The following is a 20,379-nucleotide window of genomic DNA, read 5'->3' on the forward strand; positions in this document are numbered from 1 at the left end:
TTTATTCTGAGAATTTGAAGTCTATAATAGGGGAGCAAAGCAGAGGAGATTAAATTATATACAGTGGTTATTAATATGAAAAAGGATGGTGATACAAACAAAAAAATAGGAGCACATGAATATAAACAGAATGTCGGGACTATTAATCAGAATACATAAATGAGGTTGAAATTGAAGTGGGATGGAGATGGATGAGTAAAATCTTGGAGGATTTCTAATGACTAAATGCAGATAATCATCAAATTCATCATCTAATTTATATTGAAGATGTTCAGTAGAGAGGAGATCACAATGTACTTAATATCTGCATTATACTATTATACCTGCAGAAAATGTTTGAAACTCGGGAGGATAACCTACTGAGGCCCTCTGTTGGTTGAAGTTGACCATGGATGTTGCGCCCTAGCTGTTTTTCACAAGCTAGGGCAGTACGATATTGAGAACAAGCTGTAAAAGTTTGGCACCACTGGTGTTGCAGGAGTTGCCAATCAATGTAGAACTCAAAGTAAGACTGCCTGAGGGACTCCAGCTCTGGGTTTTTCCGCAGTTTATTCCCAAAGCCTTCCTGTGAGTGGGTATGGTTGCAAGCCAGTGAAGGTTTAAGATCAGAGTTTTCCTTCTCCTAGATGAACAGCCTACCATGGCTGTTGAGCCCTAGATACCTGGAGTGACTCGTTACCTCTTCTCCTCTTAGTAGAAACGGTTCTGCTAGTCTCAATAGCTGAGCCACACATGAAGGCCAGAAGCTGGACATGGTTGTCAGAGCCTATTTTGAGATGGATGCCATAGGGAGCATTTAATAGGTAGTGAGAGCTTATCCTCAGTAACTCAACTGGCTGTGACAACCTTAAGGAATCTTAAGGTGATTAAATAATCACGTGTAAGGTGATTAAATGGAGCTGGTCCATTTGCTATGTTTGCATGGGAAAATGTGGGGAGAGGAGTGAAGGCTGGATTGTGGAAATGAGAGAGAGTGATCCAATAAATATAAATGCTGGTTAGGCAGAAGATTAAACAAAGGAAACTTGAGTGTGATTCTGGGTTGGGGAGAGAGGATATGTGAGGGAGAAATTATTGAGTTAAATCATTACGTTTTTGATAGATTATTAAAAAAACATGAGGTCTTTTCTAATATTGCTAGTTGCTGAGGAACTGATATTCTATAGCTAGTGATAGTTTGCAGGTAGTTATCCAGCAGTACATAATGGTCACTAGGAGGAATGTTTTACTTCGGTTGGCATGGTTGCCAAGGTAGGTAAATGCAACATAAAGTTGTACTTTGGTGTGAATTAGAAATGTTAGAGAAGGTTTTACATAAGCCAAAAAGAAACACTTTACTGAAATAAGATTTGTCTAATTATGAGTACAGTACTTGATCTTGAATGCAAAAGAAGATGAGCATGGAAATTGGATTTCAACCTCCTTTCATGCATGAAACATAGCAATGTCAACCCCAGGAAAAATACAGTGAAATTGCCCTAAAATATTTTAAAAACAATGTGTGGCTTGAACAATTTTATGGTGTGTGCATTAAAATGGGACTTCTAGTGTTCCTGACTGGAACGGTATGATAACTTTGCAAATTATGCTTCTTTGCTATGCTGATCACTGGAAAGGGAGTCAGACCTTTTAGGAACCTCCCCCTTGGCAGGTAACGGCGTAACTACATAAAGGTAACTGCAACTGATAATGCAGGGATGGACTGGGTTTGCAAGTACCTCATTCAAATGCCCTGGTTGAGTCCACTGATGTGAGTAAGGTGTGAAATTCACAATGCAGTATTGAGGAGATTTGGATCTAAGTGCCTGGTTCTTCTAATTGGAAAGCAATTTTATTTTTGCCATCTCTTTCTGCCATTGTTTCTTTCTTATTTAACTTTGACTTCTACATGAAATTTCACTGAAAAATCTTGTGTATTACCTTAGGGTATTCATTGCTTTAATCCCCATTAGGCTCAAGGGATGTTGTGGCAACCCATTTCCTAGCACACTCGAACCGGCTCACAATTAGCCAGCGTGCAGGCACAAAGGCTAGGTCCTCAACAAAGGGAGAAAAGCCTGCGGGGGTTTGTGAGTACGTGTCTCTTGGAGCATCCGCGCCCGGGGAGGGCAGGATGAGGGAGGCTTTAAAGCAAGGCTGTGAAGTTCGAATAAAATTAACTTTGACTGCAGTTTACCGACTCCGTGTCGTTATTTTAGCGCTGCGTGTAGCACACCGCTACAATTGGTGACCCCGATGGTCCAAACGATTTTTGGACCGGAGATGACCGACGCCGCATCTGTTCATGCAGTTTCGTTGAAACTGCCAAGCTTCTGGACGCTACGACCTCACCTGTGGTTCCAGCAAGCAGAAGCCCAATTCCACGTTCGGCAGATAACCTCGGAGGACACCCGTTACTACTATATGGTGAGCTCCCTCGAAAAGGACACAGCGGCCCAGGTTGCGGAGTTCGTACAGTCTCCCCCGGCGGACGGCAAGTACACGGAATTCAAAGCCCTGCTCCTAAGGACTTTCGGACTCTCATGCCGCGAGCGAGCTGCCCGTTTACTGCACCTGGATGGCTTGGGAGACAGGCCTCCATCAGCTTTAATGAATGAGATGTTGTCTCTGGCCGACGGACACACAGTCTGCCTCATGTTTGAGCAGGCATTCCTGGAGCAGCTGCCCGAGGACATACGCCTGCTGCTGTCCGACGCGGATTTCAGCGACCCCCGGAAGGTGGCAGCCCGGGCGGACTTGCTGTGGAACGCCAAGAAGGTGAGTGGGGCGTCCATCGCACAGAACACCCGGCCACGCTCCCAGCAGCAAACCAGTCCGGGCCCGGCCGCAGAGCCCGCTAACCCCAGAGGCAGGGGTGGGGAGCCCAACGAACAATGGTGTTTCTACCACCAGCGGTGGGGCGCAGAAGCCCGCCGTTGTCGCCCGCCCTGCCAGTTCCCGGGAAACGCCAGGGCCAGCCGTCGCTGATGGCTACAGCGGCTGGCCATCGGGATAGCCTCCTGTATGTGTGGGACAGCAGGTCGGGACGCCAGTTTTTGGTCGACACCGGTGCCGAGATCAGCGTCTTACCTCCGACGAGTTACGACACCCGCAGCAGGGCTCCGGGTCCCCCCCTGAGGGCAGTGAACGGCAGCACAGTAAGGACCTATGGCACCCGTCAGGTGCAGCTACAGTTCAGCTTCAGCCGGTTCACGTGGGACTTCACACTGGCCGCCGTAGCCCAACCGCTTCAGGGTGCGGATTTTTTGCGGTCTCACAGCCTACTGGTCGACCTGCCCAGGAAGAGACTGGTCCACGCCGAGACCTTTCAGATGTTCTCCCTGGGTGCAGCCCAGTTGCCAGCCCCTCACCTCGGCTCCATCACGCTGTCCGACAATGACTTCACCAGGGTCCTGGCGGATTTCCCATCGGTTCTGGCTCCGCAGTTCGTGGCAGCCATGCCCCGACACGGCGTACAGCACCACATCCCGACCCAGGGACCACCCCTCCATGCCCGTGCTCAGCGGCTTCCCCCGGACAAGCTCCAACTGGCGAAGGAGGAGTTTAAGAGGATGGAGGAATTGGGGATCATCCGGCGGTCCGACAGCCCATGGGCCTCCCCCCTGCACATGGTGCCCAAAGCGACAGGGGGCTGGAGACCGTGCGGCGACTACCGCAGGCTGAACGAGGCTACAACACCGGACCGCTACCCTGTGCTGCACATTCAGGACTTTGCAGCAAACCTGCACGGCGCACGGATCTTCTCCAAGGTAGACCTCGTCCGAGGATACCATCAAATCCCGATGCATCCGGACGACGTCCCCAAAACGGCTCTCATCACCCCGTTCAGCCTTTTCGAGTTCCTCCACATGCCATTCGGCCTGAAGAATGCCGCACAGACGTTCCAGCGGTTAATGGACGCGGTGGGACGCGACCTGGACCGCATTCATCTATTTGGATGACATCCTCATAGCCAGCAGCAGTCGTCAGGAGCATCTGTCCCACCTCCGTCAACCCTATGCCCGGCTGAGTGACTACGGTCTAACAATCAACCCGGCCAAATGCCAGTTTGGGCTCGACACCATTGACTTCCTGGGCCACAGGATTACTACAGACGGGGCAACCCCTCTGCCCGCCAAGGTAGACACAGTCCGCCATTTCCCCCGACCCACCACTAACAAAGGCCTTCAGGAATTCGTAGGTATGGTCAATTTCTACCATCGCTTCCTCCCTTCAGCTGCCCGGATCATGTGCCCCCTGTTCGCCCTGCTGTCCGGTCCGGGCAAGGACATTACCTGGGACGAGGAGTCCGCCGCCGCTTTCATTCAAACGAAGGAAGCTTTGGCGAACGCCGCGATGCTAGTGCACCCCAGAATGGACGTCCCTACCGCCCTCACAGTGGACACATCTAACACGGCAGTCGGTGGGGTGCTGGAACAACTCATCGAGGGTCGCTGGCAACCACTGGCGTTTTTCAGCAAACACCTGCGGCCACCCGAGCTCAAATACAGTGCTTTCGACCGGGAACTGTTGGCGCTATACCTGGCAATCCGGCATTTCAGGTACTTCTTAGAAGGTAGGCCCTTCACCACGTTCACGGACCACAAACCGCTTACCTTTACATTCACAAAGGTGTCCGATCCCTGGTCGTCCCGCCAGCAGCACCATCTGTCCTACATCTCTGAATACACGACGGATGTCCGGCACGTCTCGGGTAAGGACAATGTCGTGGCGGATGCGCTCTCTCGCCCTAACATTCACGCCCTTTCCCAAGGGGTAGACTTTGAGGCGCTGGCAGAGGCACAGCAGGCAGATGAGGAGATCCCGAGTTACAGGACCGCAGTCTCCGGTTTGCAGCTCCAGGACCTCCCCGTAGGCCCAGGTGAGAGGACCCTACTCTGTGACGTCGCCACCGGCCAGCCCCGTCCCGTCGTCCCGACACCTTGGCGACGACGTGTTTTCGACTCCATTCATAACTTGGCGCACCCCTCCATCCGGACTACCATCCGGATGGTCTCCAGCAGGTTTGTTTGGCACGGACTCCGCAAGCAGGTCAGTGAATGGGCCAGAACGTGCATGCACTGCCAGACGGCCAAGGTGCAGCGGCACACCAAAGCCCTGCCGCAGCAGTTCCACCCCACCCACCGGCGTTTCGACCACATTCATGTGGATATCTTGGCCCCCTGTCAGTGTCGCGTGGAGCGCGGCACCTCCTGACTATCGTGGACCGGTTCACAAGATGGCCAGAGGCGATCCCGCTCACCGACACCACCTCCGAATCTTGAGCCCAGGCACTGATCGCCACCTGGGTGTCCCGCTTTGGTGTACCGGCCCACATTACCTCCGACAGAGGCGCCCAGTTTACCTCCAGCCTGTGGTCGGCTGTGGCCAGCCTTTTGGGGACACAGCTTCACCACACCACTGCCTACCACCCACAGTCGAACGGACTAGTGGAGCGTTTCCACCGTCACCTAAAGTCGGCTCTCATGGCCCGCCTGAGAGGAGCTAACTGGGTGGACAAGCTTCCCTGGGTCCTGCTTGGAATTCATACAGCGCCCAAAGAGGATCTGCACACCTCGTCGGCCGAGTTGGTGTACGGCGCACCCCTGGTCGTCCCCGGGGAGTTCATACCAGCCCCAAGGGGGCAAGAGGAAGAACCCGCAGCAGTCCTGGGCAGACTACGCGAGAGGCTCGGTGACCTGGCCCCCATACCCACTTCACAGCATGGGCAGAACCCGACCTGCGTACCCAAAGACCTGCAGAACTGTAAGTTTGTGTTTGTACGAAAGGGCGGGCATCGGCCACCACTGCAAAGGCCCTACGAGGGGCCGTTTACGGTGCTCAGGAACAACGGGTCCATGTTCGTGCTGGCCGTTGGGGGGAGAGAGGAGGTTTTCACGGTGGACCGGCTCAAACTGGCCCATGTGGACGTGGCGCAACCGGTCGAGTTTCCGGCACCGCGGCGCAGAGGCCGACCTCCCAAACAGGGTCCGGCCCAGACTGTGGACATTGGGGGGTGTATCGCCGGTTCTGGGGGGGAGCTATGTGGCGACCCATTTCCTAGCACACTCGAACCGGCTGACAATTAGCCAGCGTGCAGGCACAAAGGCTAGGTCCGCAACAAAGGGAGAAAAGCCTGCGGGGGTTTGTGAGTACGTACGTGTCTCTTGGAGCATCCGCGCCCGGGGAGGGCGGGATGAGGGAGGCTTTAAAGCAAGGCTGTGAAGTTCGAATAAAATAAACTTTGACTGCAGTTTACCGACTCCGTGTCGTTATTTTAGCGTGTAGCACACTGCTACAATGTTTCATTAACTGACAGAAAATAGGATTTTTCTTAAAGGACCAAGTAAAAGCCTTTAACAGCTCTAGGCAAGGTTGGAATAGACACATTGTCTTTAAAATGTTCTCCTTTAGGAGTATTTTTTAACATATTTTTCTTGCAGCACTTTCTGAGGTTCATCTTAACCCTGGTCTTATTCTGCTCCACTTATTCTTGCTACTGTTGGAATTACAAGGATGAGCCTCCATGTTATAAATCATGTTCTAAACTCTGGATTTTAGGGCAAATGACAGAACCGTTCAGCTGTGCTTCCACTGGTGAAGTAGATTTTTTTTGAAGTTTTACCTGGAATTACAAAACCATAGTGTCCCATTACTTTGTCTTTGTGGTGGGGGTGTGGGGGGGACAAGGTTATTTGCATCTGATGTGTGTTCTTTTATTGGTTAATTACTTATTGAATGCACTTAATTTAGTTTTGCTTAATTTTCATTTTTAGGGATCAGGGAGATGGGAACCATGGGCAGAATCATTGAATTCTGTTCCTCCCATTCCAAAGGATGTAGAATTCAATGAAATTATAGTACCAACCAAGGATACGGTTCGTTACATGCAACTGATGAAACTTTTGACAACAAATCAGAAGCCTTCAATATTTGTGGGTCCAACTGGAACGGGGAAAAGTGTCTATATCATTGTAAGTTCATTATAGTTCATACTTTAAAAGGAAATTAATCAGTTGAAGCACTTAGTAAATTATTTTGAGCTGTTGCTAATAACCTTAAGATGAAAGCATAAAATTCATTTTTGTTAGAAAAGGTTATTATTGGGTCATAGTCATGTTTTTAAAGGAAATTAAGCTTCAATTGCTTCATTGGAAAGGAGAGGAGAAGTGCAGTCCTGTGGGCAATTAAGCCATCAACAAAGAATTGTAAATGCTCACACAACTAATTTGTTTTGGATGAATATATATAAAATTAACAACAATGTTTATAGATAGAGGAAATCCTGGGAACGTAGAGTAATCGCTGCTGGCAGTCAGGACAGACACCGACTTCAAATACAGAGGAAACTGGACAGGGTTAAGTAGTAGATACTTTGAAACTAGTTACTCAAATCTCTTCCATATAATATCTAGCAGTTTTAAAAATATATTTTAACAGCAGATCTCAGATAGCAGTGCATAGTCAACAACAATAAAGCCATAGTATTTAACTGGGCTATTTCTATTGTTGTATGTATTTTTGAATTCATAAAATAACAAAATTTTACAGAATAGAGATGGGGGTCTTTTGACCCATTTAAACCTGTATCAACACTTGGGAATTGTCATCTGACTAGTCACACTCTCCTGCTCTTCCTTGACACATCTGCAGTTTTTCTACACCTCTCAAATGCTTACTTATATTGCCTTTTGAAAATTATTAAACCTGCTTTCCTGTATTCATACTGAAAGTTTCAAATTGTATTAATTAGTTGTGTTTAAAAATGAATCTTCATCCCCTCACTGCTTGTTTTGCCATTCTTTGTCCTCTTGTTCTGGTTCATCTCTCAATGGATAAATTTCTCCTTAAGCATCTTGACAGAGTACATAATGTTTTTGAACACTTTCATCAAATTACCTTAACTCTGGACTGCTATTATAATGCATACATTAAGTTTTACAAGACATGCTAACAATATTTGCTTGTCATTACCAATCAAAATTGAAGCACGTTGACATCAGAAGAATCAAAAGAAAATGGCAATACGTTTGGCAAAGCATTTCAACTGTTACTTGTTCCCTCAAGCTAAAATCATTAAATTAATTAATGGTTTGTAATTTTTTCAGGATTTCCTGTTACATCATCTGAACAAAGACATTTACACGCCATTGCAGATTAACTTTTCAGCTCAAACCACTGCGGCTCAGACTCAGAATATTATCATGTCTAAACTGGACAAAAGAAGAAAAGGAGTTTTTGGTCCCCCTTTAGGCAAAAAAATGGTACTGCATTAAAATATTATCACATTTACAAATTATCTAGCAACAGTAGTAAACTGCAGAATTTTTGATGAATTTATTAAGTCCTTTTGCAGGTATTTTTATCACACTCGAAATAACATGCCAAAATCAAAAACAGGTATATAGAAAAAGTTGCTGTTAATGTTTTATTCTTGTTTCTCTGACTGCAGTATATGGAATAAGGAGTCATAAGGGCTTGGCTGCTCTGTGCAGTGATGAAAAGAAGTTTGTTCACCCAGTGTAGTAGATCTTTGAAACTGATGCATTGAGTTACTTACTGGAGCTGCTTGGAGGTTGATTACCTATGAATTGTGACTAAGTATGTATCTCAGAGCTCCATTGTTGCTGAAGCTAGGGATTGAGAGCATGGATAGTGATGATGAGGGAACACCAAAAGTGAAATTTGCCTTTGCTTTTTAGAAACAAGTTCAGGATTATTGTCACTTCATGAGGCTTTCAAGTAATGAAGCAGGATGATTTCACATTCTCAGCACAGACTGCCACTGTGGCCAGTACTACTGTTTTTGATTAACTTATTTGTGTTAGAAAATTGAAAGAGTTCCATCGGTCACTGGTCTTAAGCATAACGTGTATAGAGAAAACTGTCTATAATTTCTTATATATACGTAGGCTATCCAGTGGCATTTAGTGATAAGGTTTTAGTTCAGATTCCTTCCATTTACTCATCAGAATAAGATACTACATGATGGATGTTCTTTGTGAAAGTTTTTACAAGTTGCTTTTCATGGTAATTCTATGCTTTTTTTCAGGTTGTATTTGTGGATGATGTGAACATGCCACAGCGAGAAGTCTATGGTGCTCAGCCACCGGTTGAACTTCTCCGTCAGTGGTTAGATCATAGGAACTGGTATGATTTAAAGGACTGCAGTATGATTAAACTTGTGGACATACAAATTATATGTGCAATGGGACCACCTGGTGAGTTAATGTCAGGATATAGGTGTTCCAGGGGTGTTGAACAGTACAGGCCCCTTGGCCTATGATGTTGTGCTGATGTTTTAACATACTCCAAGCTCAAACCAACCCTTCTTTCCCACATAGCCCTCCACTTTTCTTTAATCCATGTACCTATCTAAGAATCTCTTAAATGTCTCTAATATATCTGCCGCTACCACCACCCGCGGCAGTCCATTCCATTCATTTGGCACTTTCCGTGAAAAGAAAAGCCTACTTTTGATATCCCCCCATACTTTCCTCCAATCACTTAACAAATATGTACTTTCGTATTAGCTATTGTTTTAGCTGAAACCAGATTTGATTAGGGAACTTAAAATAAAGGAACCCTTTGGAGGCAGTGGTGATAATGTAATAGAATTCTCATGTGTTTGAAAGGAAGAAGCTAGAATCAGATATATAGGTGTTACAGTTGAGTAACGTGAACTACAGAGGCAAGAGAGAGGAGCTGACCAAAGTTGATTGGGGGTATGTTGGTAAGGATAACAATAGAGTTTTTGGGGGTCATTTGGGAGATTCAGGATCAGTTCATCCCAAAGTAGAAGGGGCATTCTAAAGAGGGTATAAGAAGAGGATGTTTCCAATAGTGGAGAGTCCAGGACCAGAGGGCACAGCCTTGGAATGAAATGGTGTCCTTGTATGACAAAGGTGAGGAGGAATCTCTTTAGCCAAAGGTAGTGAATCTGTGGAATTCATCATCACAGGTGGCTGTAGAGACCAAGTCATTGGGTAAACATTTAAAGTGGAGGCTGATGGGTTCTTGATTTTGTGGATGTCAAAGGTTATGGGGAAAAGGCAGGTGAATGAGGTTAAGAGGGAATAATAAATTAACTATGATCAATGGTGCTAAGATCTGATGTGCTGAATCGCCTAATTCTGCTCCTATATCTTATGGTCTTATGGAAATTGGTTAGAAGAATGTTATTGGATTAATCTGAAAAATCTGGACTAACATTGATTAATTATTGGGTGTCATTACCAACTATAGAGGAATCATTTTTGCAGCAGTAAACCAAAACTGGGAAGTCCAAGGTTTCAAAGCATATCTCCATAGGCAATTTGCTCAAATTCTGGTCTTGCTCGAAGTGAAACTTAGTTTTTAAATTTTCATACATACAGAATATGAAAATATGTGGCAAGGAGACAAATAGATGGCACTGTATTACCCTTGAGAAGATGATGGTTTGTTTTTCTTTTGAAGTTCAGGAATTCACTTGGTAAAATTATTCCCATACGGTTTTAAGACATACTGTAGATTGTGCTGCATCATGTATGCCTGAACTATTATGATGTATTGTCTGGATAGGAAACATGTAGTTACCGATGTGTTCCTATGCCTGATAGCCATGTAGTTTATGATAGTGGAGGCTGTGAGTAAGATCAGCCACATTGTATATGCTAGACTGAAGAGATCCTGCAGGTGCTGGAAATTGTGTGCAACACAGTACACACGATAGAGTGGTACCAGAGCGGGTAACTGAGTGCATATCATGCAAACTGGTTTATCCCAGGTGATGTAAAGTTTTTTTTGTGTGTGCTAGAGCTGTGCTCCTCCAGGAAAAGCCAAAATATCCAATCTCATTTCTGATTTGTGCTTTAAATATGATGGAAAAGTATTTGGAGTCAAGCATGACTTAATCCCTACATCACAATATAAGATGTATTCACTTTGAAGATGGGGTGTGTGGTGGTACCTTCAATTGTCCCTTCAACTGTACCTTGTTATGCACTGATACTTCTCTAACTGGTTGGCCTTTGAGGATAAATTTAAATGGAATCATCTTGTATATTAGTTAATTCACCGTATAATCCCAGAATGATCACAGCATGAAAAGTTTGGAGTGTAATTAAATTAATCCCACACCTTGTCCTTTCTCAATATTCTTACAATTTTGTTCCTTTTGAATACTTACCAGGTTCATGCAGTTTGGATATGTCTCCACTCTGGCCACTGGAATGCATTCCAGATCCTAATCAAATGTTGTACAAAATAGTATTTCCTTGCAGCACTTCTGGTTCTCCGATCAATAAGATTCAGACAATGGCCCTTGCTTTTTGCCACTTTTGCCTATAAGAAAATTTTTTGTCAATGTCTTCATGATCTTAAATACCCTGACAATATTCTTCAGTTTCAAGGAGAGCAACACCAACTTCTCCTGCAAAAGTTACTCATCCCATGAATTATTTTAGATTGTCATTTCTCAGTTTGTCAGTCATTTTAATTTAGATGGCATTTGTCAGTAAGCAAGGGCAGCAACACCCCCATCATAATTATTCACAACACTGTTGCTCCATAAGGCTGTGAAATCAGTCCCCAGACTATGTTGTCTGTACAGTCGTGATTGAGTGGCTTGCTTCTGGCCTAATTTGCAGATGATACTGCTGTATTAGGCCAAATCTCAAATAATGATCATTCGGAGTACAGTTAGGAGATAGAGTCTAGTGATATGGTGTCATGACCACAAGCTTTGCACAATGACAACCCAACAAAAGAGCTAGACATTGACCAGCAAAGGGGGCAGTTAAGACCATAAAGTATAGCAGGAGAATTAGGCTATTTAGCCCATTGAGTCTTCTCCGCCATTTCATCATGGCTGATCCAATTTTTCTCTCAGCCCCAATTTTCTACCTTCTCCCCATGCCCTGACCAATCAAGAATATATCAACCTCTGCCTTAAATATACTTAAAAACTTGTCTTCCACAGCTATCTGTAACAAAGAATTCCACACAATCACCACTCTCTAGCTAAAGAAATACCTCCTCATCTCTGAGGCTGCGTCCCCTAGTCTTAGACACTCCCACCATCCTTTCCACATCCAGTCTATGAAGACCTTTCACCATTCAACAGGTTTCAATTAGGTCACCTCTCATTCTTCTAAATTCTTGTGAATACAGGCCTAGGCCCATCAAATGCTCTTTATATGACAAGTCATTCAATCCTTGAATCATTTTCATGAACCTCCTTTGAACCCTCCCCAGTATTAGTGCACTTTTTCTAAGATAAGGGGCCCAAAACTGCTCACAATAACCTAAGTGAGGCTTCACCATTGCTTTATAAAGTCTCAACATGACATCCTTACTTTTATCTTCAAGTCCTCTTGAAATAGATTGCATTTTCCTTCCTCATCACAGACTCAACCTGCAAATTAACCTTTAGGGAATACTGTACAAGGATTTCCAAGTCCCTTCCCATCTAAGTTTTTTGTATTTTCTGTTCATTTAGAAAATAGTCAACCCTTTCATTTCTTCTACCAAAGTGCATGACCATGCACTTTCTGACTCTGTATTCCATCTGCCATTTCTTTGCCTATTCTCCTTTTCTGTCTAAGTCCTTCTGTGGCCTCTCTACTTTCTCAAAACTACCTGCCCTTCACCTATCTAAATACTGTCTCTAAACTTTGCAACAAAGCCATCAATTCCATCATCCAAATCATTGTCATATAATACACAAAGAATTGGTCCCAACACAGACCCCTGTGGAACACCACTAGTCACTGACAGCCAGTCAGAAAAGGCTCCCTGTATTCCCACTCTTTGCCTCCTGCCAATCAGCCACTGCTTTATCCATGCTATAATCTTTCCTGTAATACCATGGGCTCATTGCTTGTTAAGCAGCCTCATGTGTGGCACCTTGCCAAAGGCCTTCTGAAAATCCAAGTACACAATATCAACCAATTCCCCTTTGTCTATTCTGCTTAGATATTTCTTCAAAGAATTCCAACAGATCTGTCAGGCAAGATTTTCCCTTGAGGAAACCATGCTGACTATGGGCTATTTTATCATGTGCCTCCAAATACCCTGAGACTTCATCTTTAATAATTGACTCCAACACCTTCCCAACCACTGAGGTCAGACTAGCTGACCTATAGTTTCCTTTCTTCTGCCTCTGTCCTTTTTTGAAGAGTGGAGTGCCATTTGCAATTTTTCAGTCTTCCTGAACCATTCCAGAATTTAGTGATTCTTGAAAGATTATTACTAATGCCTCCACAATCCTTTCAGCCATCTCTTTCAGAACCCTGGGGTACACACCATCTGGTCCAGGTGACTTATCTACCTTCATCCCTTCAGTTTCCCAAGATCCTTCTCTCTAGTTATGGTAACTTCACACACTTCATGCCTCCTGACACCTGGAACTTCCACCATACTGCTAATGTATTCCACAGTGAAGATTGATGCAAAATACTTATTCAGCTAGTCCACCATGTCATTGTTCCCCCATTACTACCTCTCCAGCATAATTTTCCAGCAGTTTAATATCCACTTTTGCCTCTGTTTTACACTTCATATATCTGAAGAAACTTTAGCTATCTTCATATAATATCATTGGCTAGTTTACTTTCATATTCCATCTTTACCTTCTTAATGACTTTTTTAATTGCCTTCTTTTCATTTTTAAAAGCTTCCCAGTCCTCTAACTTCCCACTCATTTTTGCTGTATTATATTGCCCTCTCTTTGGCGTTTATGTTGGCTTTGACTTCTCTTGTAGGCCACGGTTCTGTCATCTTGCCTTTAGAATACAACTTCCTCTTTGGGATAATGTATCCTGAGCCTTCTGAATTGCTGCCATAAACTCCAGCCATTGCTGTTCTAAAATTATTCCTGTCAGTGTTCTCTTCCAATCAGTTCTGGCCAACTCCTCTCTCATAGCTCTGTAATTCCCTTCACTCCATTGTAATACTTGTACAACTCCCTTTAGCTTCTCCTTCTCAAATTTCAGGATGAATCCAATCAAATGATCACTTGCCCTGAAGGGCTCTTTTACCTTAAGGTCACTAAATCAATTCTGGTTCATTGCACAGCACCCAATTCAGAATAGCTGATCCCCTTGTGGGCTGAACGATGAGCTGCTCTAAAAAGCCATTTTGTAGGCACTGTAGAAATGCACTCTCCTGTAATCCAGCACCAACCTGATTTTCCCAATCTAACTGCATATTGAGGTCCGTCATGGTATTGTAACATTGCCCTTTTGGCATGCATTTTCTACCTCCCATTGTAATTTGTAGGCCACATCCTTACCACTGTTTGGGGAGAGGGGGGTCTGCACACAATTCCCACCTATGTGGACCACGACTTTCGGCTTTTATCCACCCACTTAAGAATGCTGAGGACTCAATCCAAGATGTCCTGGATCCTGAGACCTGGGAGGCTTCATACCATCTGGCAATCTGGTTCTCGCCCACAAAACCTCCTGTCTATTCCCCTAACAAATCCCCTGTCACCACAACATGCCTCTTATTCCTCCTTCCCTTCTGACTCACAGAGGCAAACTCAATGCCAGAAACCCACCACTGTGACTTCCCTCTGTTAGGCCAACCCCACCCCCCCTCCCCCAGACAGTATCCAAAGTGGTATACCAGTTGTTCAGGGGATGGCCACAGAGATACTCTGCACTGGCTCCTTAACCCCTTTCCCCTTTTGACTGTCACCCAGTTTCTGTGTCCTGCACCTTGGGTGTAAATACCTCTATATATGTCCTATCTCTCACCTAGTCAGCTTCCTGAATGATCTGGACTTCATCCAGTTCCAGCACCAACTCCTTAATGCAGAAATGTTAGAAGCTGCAGCTGGATGCACTTCTCGCAGTTGTAGTCGTCAGGGACACTGGAGGTCTCCCTGCCTTCCCACATCCCACAAGAGGAGCATTCCACTATCCTGCCTGGCATCTCTACTGTCCTACCTGAGCAGATGTAAAGAAGGGAAGGAAAGAAGTACTTCGTGCTTTTCTTTCCTTTGCTTTCGCTGACTGAAGACTCTCTTCGTGGTAGCCTTGAAGAGCTTAAACCTCAAGATCACCACTTTGACTCTGTCCATTCGGACGACAGCCGCTGCGCTTGCTCCTTCATTACTTTAATTTGCTCTTGCTAATCAATCCCAAATGTAGATTAGTCGCTGGTCAAAGCTCTTTGTTGCTGTAGCAACTGACTGCTGCCTTTTGTACTCGGGCCGGACCTGATTGAAGTCCCCTCCTCTCAAAACATCCGATGTCTGACTTAGCCGCTGGTCAAAGCACTTTTTCACACACTCCTGTTTACACCAAAGGTATGGAGGTTGAGAAGGTTGAAAGCTTCCATGTTCCTAGGAGTGAACATCAACAATAGCCCGTCCAGATTCAATCACATAGTTGGTCTTTTCAGGAAAACTTAACAGTGCTTCTGCTTCCTCAGGGAGTTAAAGAAATTTGGCATGTCCCCTTTGACTCTCACCATATTTATTCATGCACCATCCTATCAGGATGCATCACGGTTAGAGTTGTGGACACGGCCAACATTCTTGGAAACCAACCTCCACTTTCATGGAAACTGTCTATACTTCTTGCCATTCTGGTAAAGCAGCCAACGTATTCAGAGACCTCACCCACCCTCTCTTCATCTCCCATTACATAGGAGATACAACAGGCTGAAAGTATGTACCTCCAGACCCAAGGAAAACTCCTTTCCTGCTGTAACAGTATTGAGTAGTCCCCAAGAACAATAAAATGGACTCTACCTCACTATGGCATTTTACATGTTGTTGTCTGGCTGAATTAAACTTTCTTTGTAACTGTAACACATATTCTTTATTCTGTTATTGTTTTCCATTGTATTGACTTGATGCACTATTACCATGAAGTTATCTGCATGGTCAGTTTGCAGAACTGGTTTTTCATTGTACCTCTGTGCACGTAAACCAATTTACCTGTATTGCCATTCATGGATCCTAGATAATTTTATAACAATTTCTCTATCTTTCATTGAGCATTGCAGAGATGTCATCAGATCCTTCTGTCCTTCTATACCCTTCAGAACTGATTCTCAGATTTACATTATTTTTCTCCATTCTTCCTACCAAATGATAACACTCTTATCAGCATTAAATTAACTCTATCACCCATTTGCCCATTCCACTGACCTGTCTGGATTATTATGAAGTTCATGATATTGCCAGGTTTTAAGTCATGTGCACTATAGAAATTATGCCCTGTACATCTGGTTCTAAGTTATTAACGTTCATTAAGAAAAACCAGATCCATAGTACAGGTTGAGTACTCCTTATCCAAAATGCTTGGAACGGGAAGTGTTTTGGATTTCAGACTTTTTTGCGATTTTGGAATATTTAATGAGATATAGCTTAGAATTGCCATCATTTCTGACTCTGTATGCTTCTGGTAAGCAGCCTTTGTCTTACACTTGTTTAACATACACATGTACTTACAGTAAAAATTATTACATACCACTGATATAATGACTATATAATGTGTACAGAATAACAAAAACAGCACATTAGCCTTGGGAGAATACCGGAATTAGCTGTTGAACAACAAATAACAAAGGTGGGCTTTCAGTCTCCACCTGTGTTTTGATTAAAAGATTACAGTATTTTGATTAAAGTATTTGTATTGTGCTGTTTTTGGTGGTTTTATATAAACTATAATAACAATCAGCAAAGTAGACTTGTTCTGGTGTTAGATTTTCATCAGCAACAATCTTCAAAAACTCATCAATAGTTTCTCTGCTGGTTAATGATCAAACACGTTATCAGCACAAATATTTGCAAGTTTAATGCTGTGCTTTTTGTTAAACTTCTGCAACCAGCTTGTTGAATATTCACAATTACTTTCAATTTTCAGTTTGTCGTGATTGATCTTTGCTACTTTCATGATCAGCAGACCATTAAGCGGCATAGTTCACTCAAAACACTGATGAATACATTCTTTCAATATACGATTGAGATCTTTTTTGGCAGTATTTTTCTATTTTTCATTAACTTCTGTTCATTACATGTGTGAGGTCACTTCTGAGGACTGTGGTGTGCAGAGACCTATGCATCATGCAGGAATCTTCCCAGTGCATTGTGGAATCTCCATCTCAGTGCTCAAAAAAATTTGTATTTCAGAGGTTTCCACATTTTGGATTTTCAGATAAGGGGTACTCAACCTTTACCAGCCTCTGAGGAATTTCATTGTACATCTCACTACTGGTCAAAAAAAAGTTATTTACTTTCTTTTGTTGCAGACTGATTTTTGTTGCATCTCTCTTCATTCCGTGGTCTTCAGTCTTAATGACAGACTTATTTTGTGATTTAATCAGACTTTCACAAATTCATATAAACTACATTAACCCACTATTTCTTAAAAGTTCTTTATAAAGTAAGTTAAACAAGTTTATCTTAAACAAATCAATGATAACATTTTCTAATTAATCTACATTTGTCTAGGTGACTGTAATTTATTGTTTTTACATCTTTCTCATTACTGGGCTCATTTATGTCTACGTACTTTTTTTGAGCAAATGGGAACTTTCTATTTTCCACTCATAGAGCATCAAGTCTAGTATGGCAACTGTGTTCTGCAGGTTAGTATTTGTTCTGCTCAGTTAGTTCTGGTGCTGCTGAATCTCTCTTGGTGATGAATTTTAGAGTCATCCATCCATTCTGTGGCCTTATTACCCTGAGCACCTTTTTCAAATAATGGCCAAAATGGCGAATTACCAATTCATCACATAATGATTAGAAGTTGGTAGCAATCGACCTCCTTTGACTATATTTAACCTGATGCTTTGATATTTCATGATGTCTGGGAAGCATTTTTTGTTGGTGATTGTGAGGGAGAGACTTACTGCTGCACTTCAGGGGAAAATGAATGTCAGAGGTACCTGGACTGATTGTAATGTAAAGAAGACAGATGGATTAATGTACAGTATGTGGATGATGAGTGGCACTCTGCAGTTGACTTAATAAGATTGTAATACCAACAGCACACATTTATCCCGAACAAAATACAAGTGTAAGAGAGCCCATATAACCACAGATATGCTGCGATCCTCTCGTCACCCTTTTGTGTTACAGTTGGGTTTGCTTCCATTCCACAAACCATTAGTATACCAGGTTTGATAGATAGATAGATAGATATTTAGATACTTTATTCATCCCCATGGGGAAATTCAACTTTTTTTCCAATGTCCCATACACTTGTTGTAGCAAAACTAATTACATACAATACTTAACTCAGTAAAAAATATGATATGCATCTAAATCACTATCTCAAAAAGCATTAATAATAGCTTTTAAAAAGTTCTTAAGTCCTGGCGGTAGAATTGTAAAGCCTAATGGCATTGGGGAGTATTGACCTCTTCATCCTGTCTGAGGAGCATTGCATCGATAGTAACCTGTCGCTGAAACTGCTTCTCTGTCACTGGATGGTGCTATGTAGAGGATGTTCAGAGTTATCCATAATTGACCGTAGCCTACTCAGCGCCCTTCGCTCAGCTACCGATGTTAAACTCTCCAGTACTTTGCCCACGACAGAGCCCGCCTTACTTACCAGCTTATTAAGACGTGAGGCGTCCCTCTTCTTAATGCTTCCTCCCCAACACGCCACCACAAAGAAGAGGGCGCTCTCCACAACTGACCTATAGAACATCTTCAGCATCTCACTACAGACATTGAATGACGCCAACCTTCTTAGGAAGTACAGTCGACTCTGTGCCTTCCTGCACAAGGCATCTGTGTTGGCAGTCCAGTCTAGCTTCTCGTCTAACTGTACTCCCAGATTTGTGTCTAACTTGCACAGAACTGGCACTCAACGTAACTAAGATGAAAGGGCTGATTGTGGACTACAGGAAGATTAAGACAAAGGAGCACACAGCAATCCTCAGAGAGAGAGATCAGGAGTAGAGAGAGTAAGCAGCTTCAAGTTCCCAGGTGTCGAGATCTCTGAGGATCTAACTTGGTCCCAACATATCGATGTAGTCATAAAGAAGGCAAGACAGCGGCTATACTTTCTAGGAAGTTTGAAGAGATTTGGCATGTCAACAGATACACTCAAAAACTTCTATAGTTGTACCATGGAGAGCATTCTGACAGGCTGCATCACTGTCTGGTATGGAGGGGCTATTGCACAGGACTGAAAGAAGCTGCAGAAGGTTGTAAATCTAGTCAGCTCCATCTTGGGTACTAGCCTACAAAGTACCCAGGACACCTTTAGGGAGTGGTGTCTCAGAAAGGCAGCGTCCATTATTAAGGACCTCCAGCACCCTGGGCATGCCCTTTTCTCACTGTTACCATCAGGTAAGAGGTACAGAAGCCTGAAGGTACACACTCAGCGATTCAGGAACAGTTTCTTCCCCTCCACCATCAAATTCCTAAATGGACATTGGACACGCTCTCACTTTTTTTTTAATATACAGTATTTCTGTTTTTGCACATTTTAACAAATCTATTCAATATACGTAATTGATTTACTTGTTTATTATTATGTTTTATTTTATTCATTATTATTATGTTTTACTCTGTCTGCTAGATTATGTATTGCATTGAACTGCTGCTGCTAAGTTAACAAATTTCACATCACATGCCAGTGATAATAAACCTGATTCTGATTCTGATTCTGAACTGGCAAACCATGTCTGTGGATAAGAAAGTCATCTTCTGGAAAACTTTGTATCAAGTGAAAAGGGACATTCAGCAAAATCCCAGAAAAGTAGTCTAAGTTATTACCTTTGTTATTTTATTATGAATTTTTCAGTGATATTAATTAAATGATTTTCTTCTTAGGTGGTGGTCGAAACCCAATTACACCACGATTCATGAGGCACTTTAACACTGTGACTATTAACGAGTTTGATAACAAGACTATGTATGTCATTTTCTCTCGGATCCTTAACTGGCAGTTTCACATAAGGTATGTTTTGCTATTTTAAGGCTTAAATCTTGAAATATTATTTACATTTGTTCTAATTGCATTTATTGTTTTGGAAGCCTGGTCTGTTTTTAACTGCCAAGCAAGAATCTTGTGTGATCTTTCACCTAGTTCATAATATCTCTGTTTAGTTCTCATAATTGCTTTTTCTGTTCGATATGTCTGAAGTGTATTATATTGTAGCTTCTTATTAACAAGTTGTCTTTGTTTTTCTTCTGTCATATATCTTTGAGATTCTTTTTCTATTTACTTTTTGTGGTGTAATATATATTTGATGTAAAAAGTTATATTGTACTAATCTTAGTCGAACATTTATTGTATTTGTCATACTGTCAAGACATAATCTTGACCAACTTGTTTCATCAATTTTAATATTCAAATCAGTTTCCCATTTTTGTCTTGGCTTATGAATTCCTTGTTTAATTGCCTGTTTTTGAATCAAATTATACATACCAGAAATAAATCT

General features: G+C 43.1%; 1 protein-coding gene across 1 annotated transcript in view; it reads left to right on the top strand.

Moving 5' to 3' along the window:
• Positions 1-20,379, top strand: part of dnah7 (dynein, axonemal, heavy chain 7) — a 262,198-nt gene that overhangs the window by 110,682 nt on the left and 131,137 nt on the right. The window contains exons 35-38 of the mRNA XM_073046961.1: positions 6,756-6,953; positions 8,088-8,243; positions 9,032-9,200; positions 19,769-19,895. Of these exons, the coding sequence (XP_072903062.1) occupies positions 6,756-6,953; positions 8,088-8,243; positions 9,032-9,200; positions 19,769-19,895 (650 nt within the window). The remainder of the gene's footprint in view (positions 1-6,755; positions 6,954-8,087; positions 8,244-9,031; positions 9,201-19,768; positions 19,896-20,379) is intronic.

The sequence above is a fragment of the Hemitrygon akajei genome, chromosome 5 (assembly GCF_048418815.1).
Source record: "Hemitrygon akajei chromosome 5, sHemAka1.3, whole genome shotgun sequence".
NCBI classification, from domain to species: domain Eukaryota; kingdom Metazoa; phylum Chordata; class Chondrichthyes; order Myliobatiformes; family Dasyatidae; genus Hemitrygon; species Hemitrygon akajei.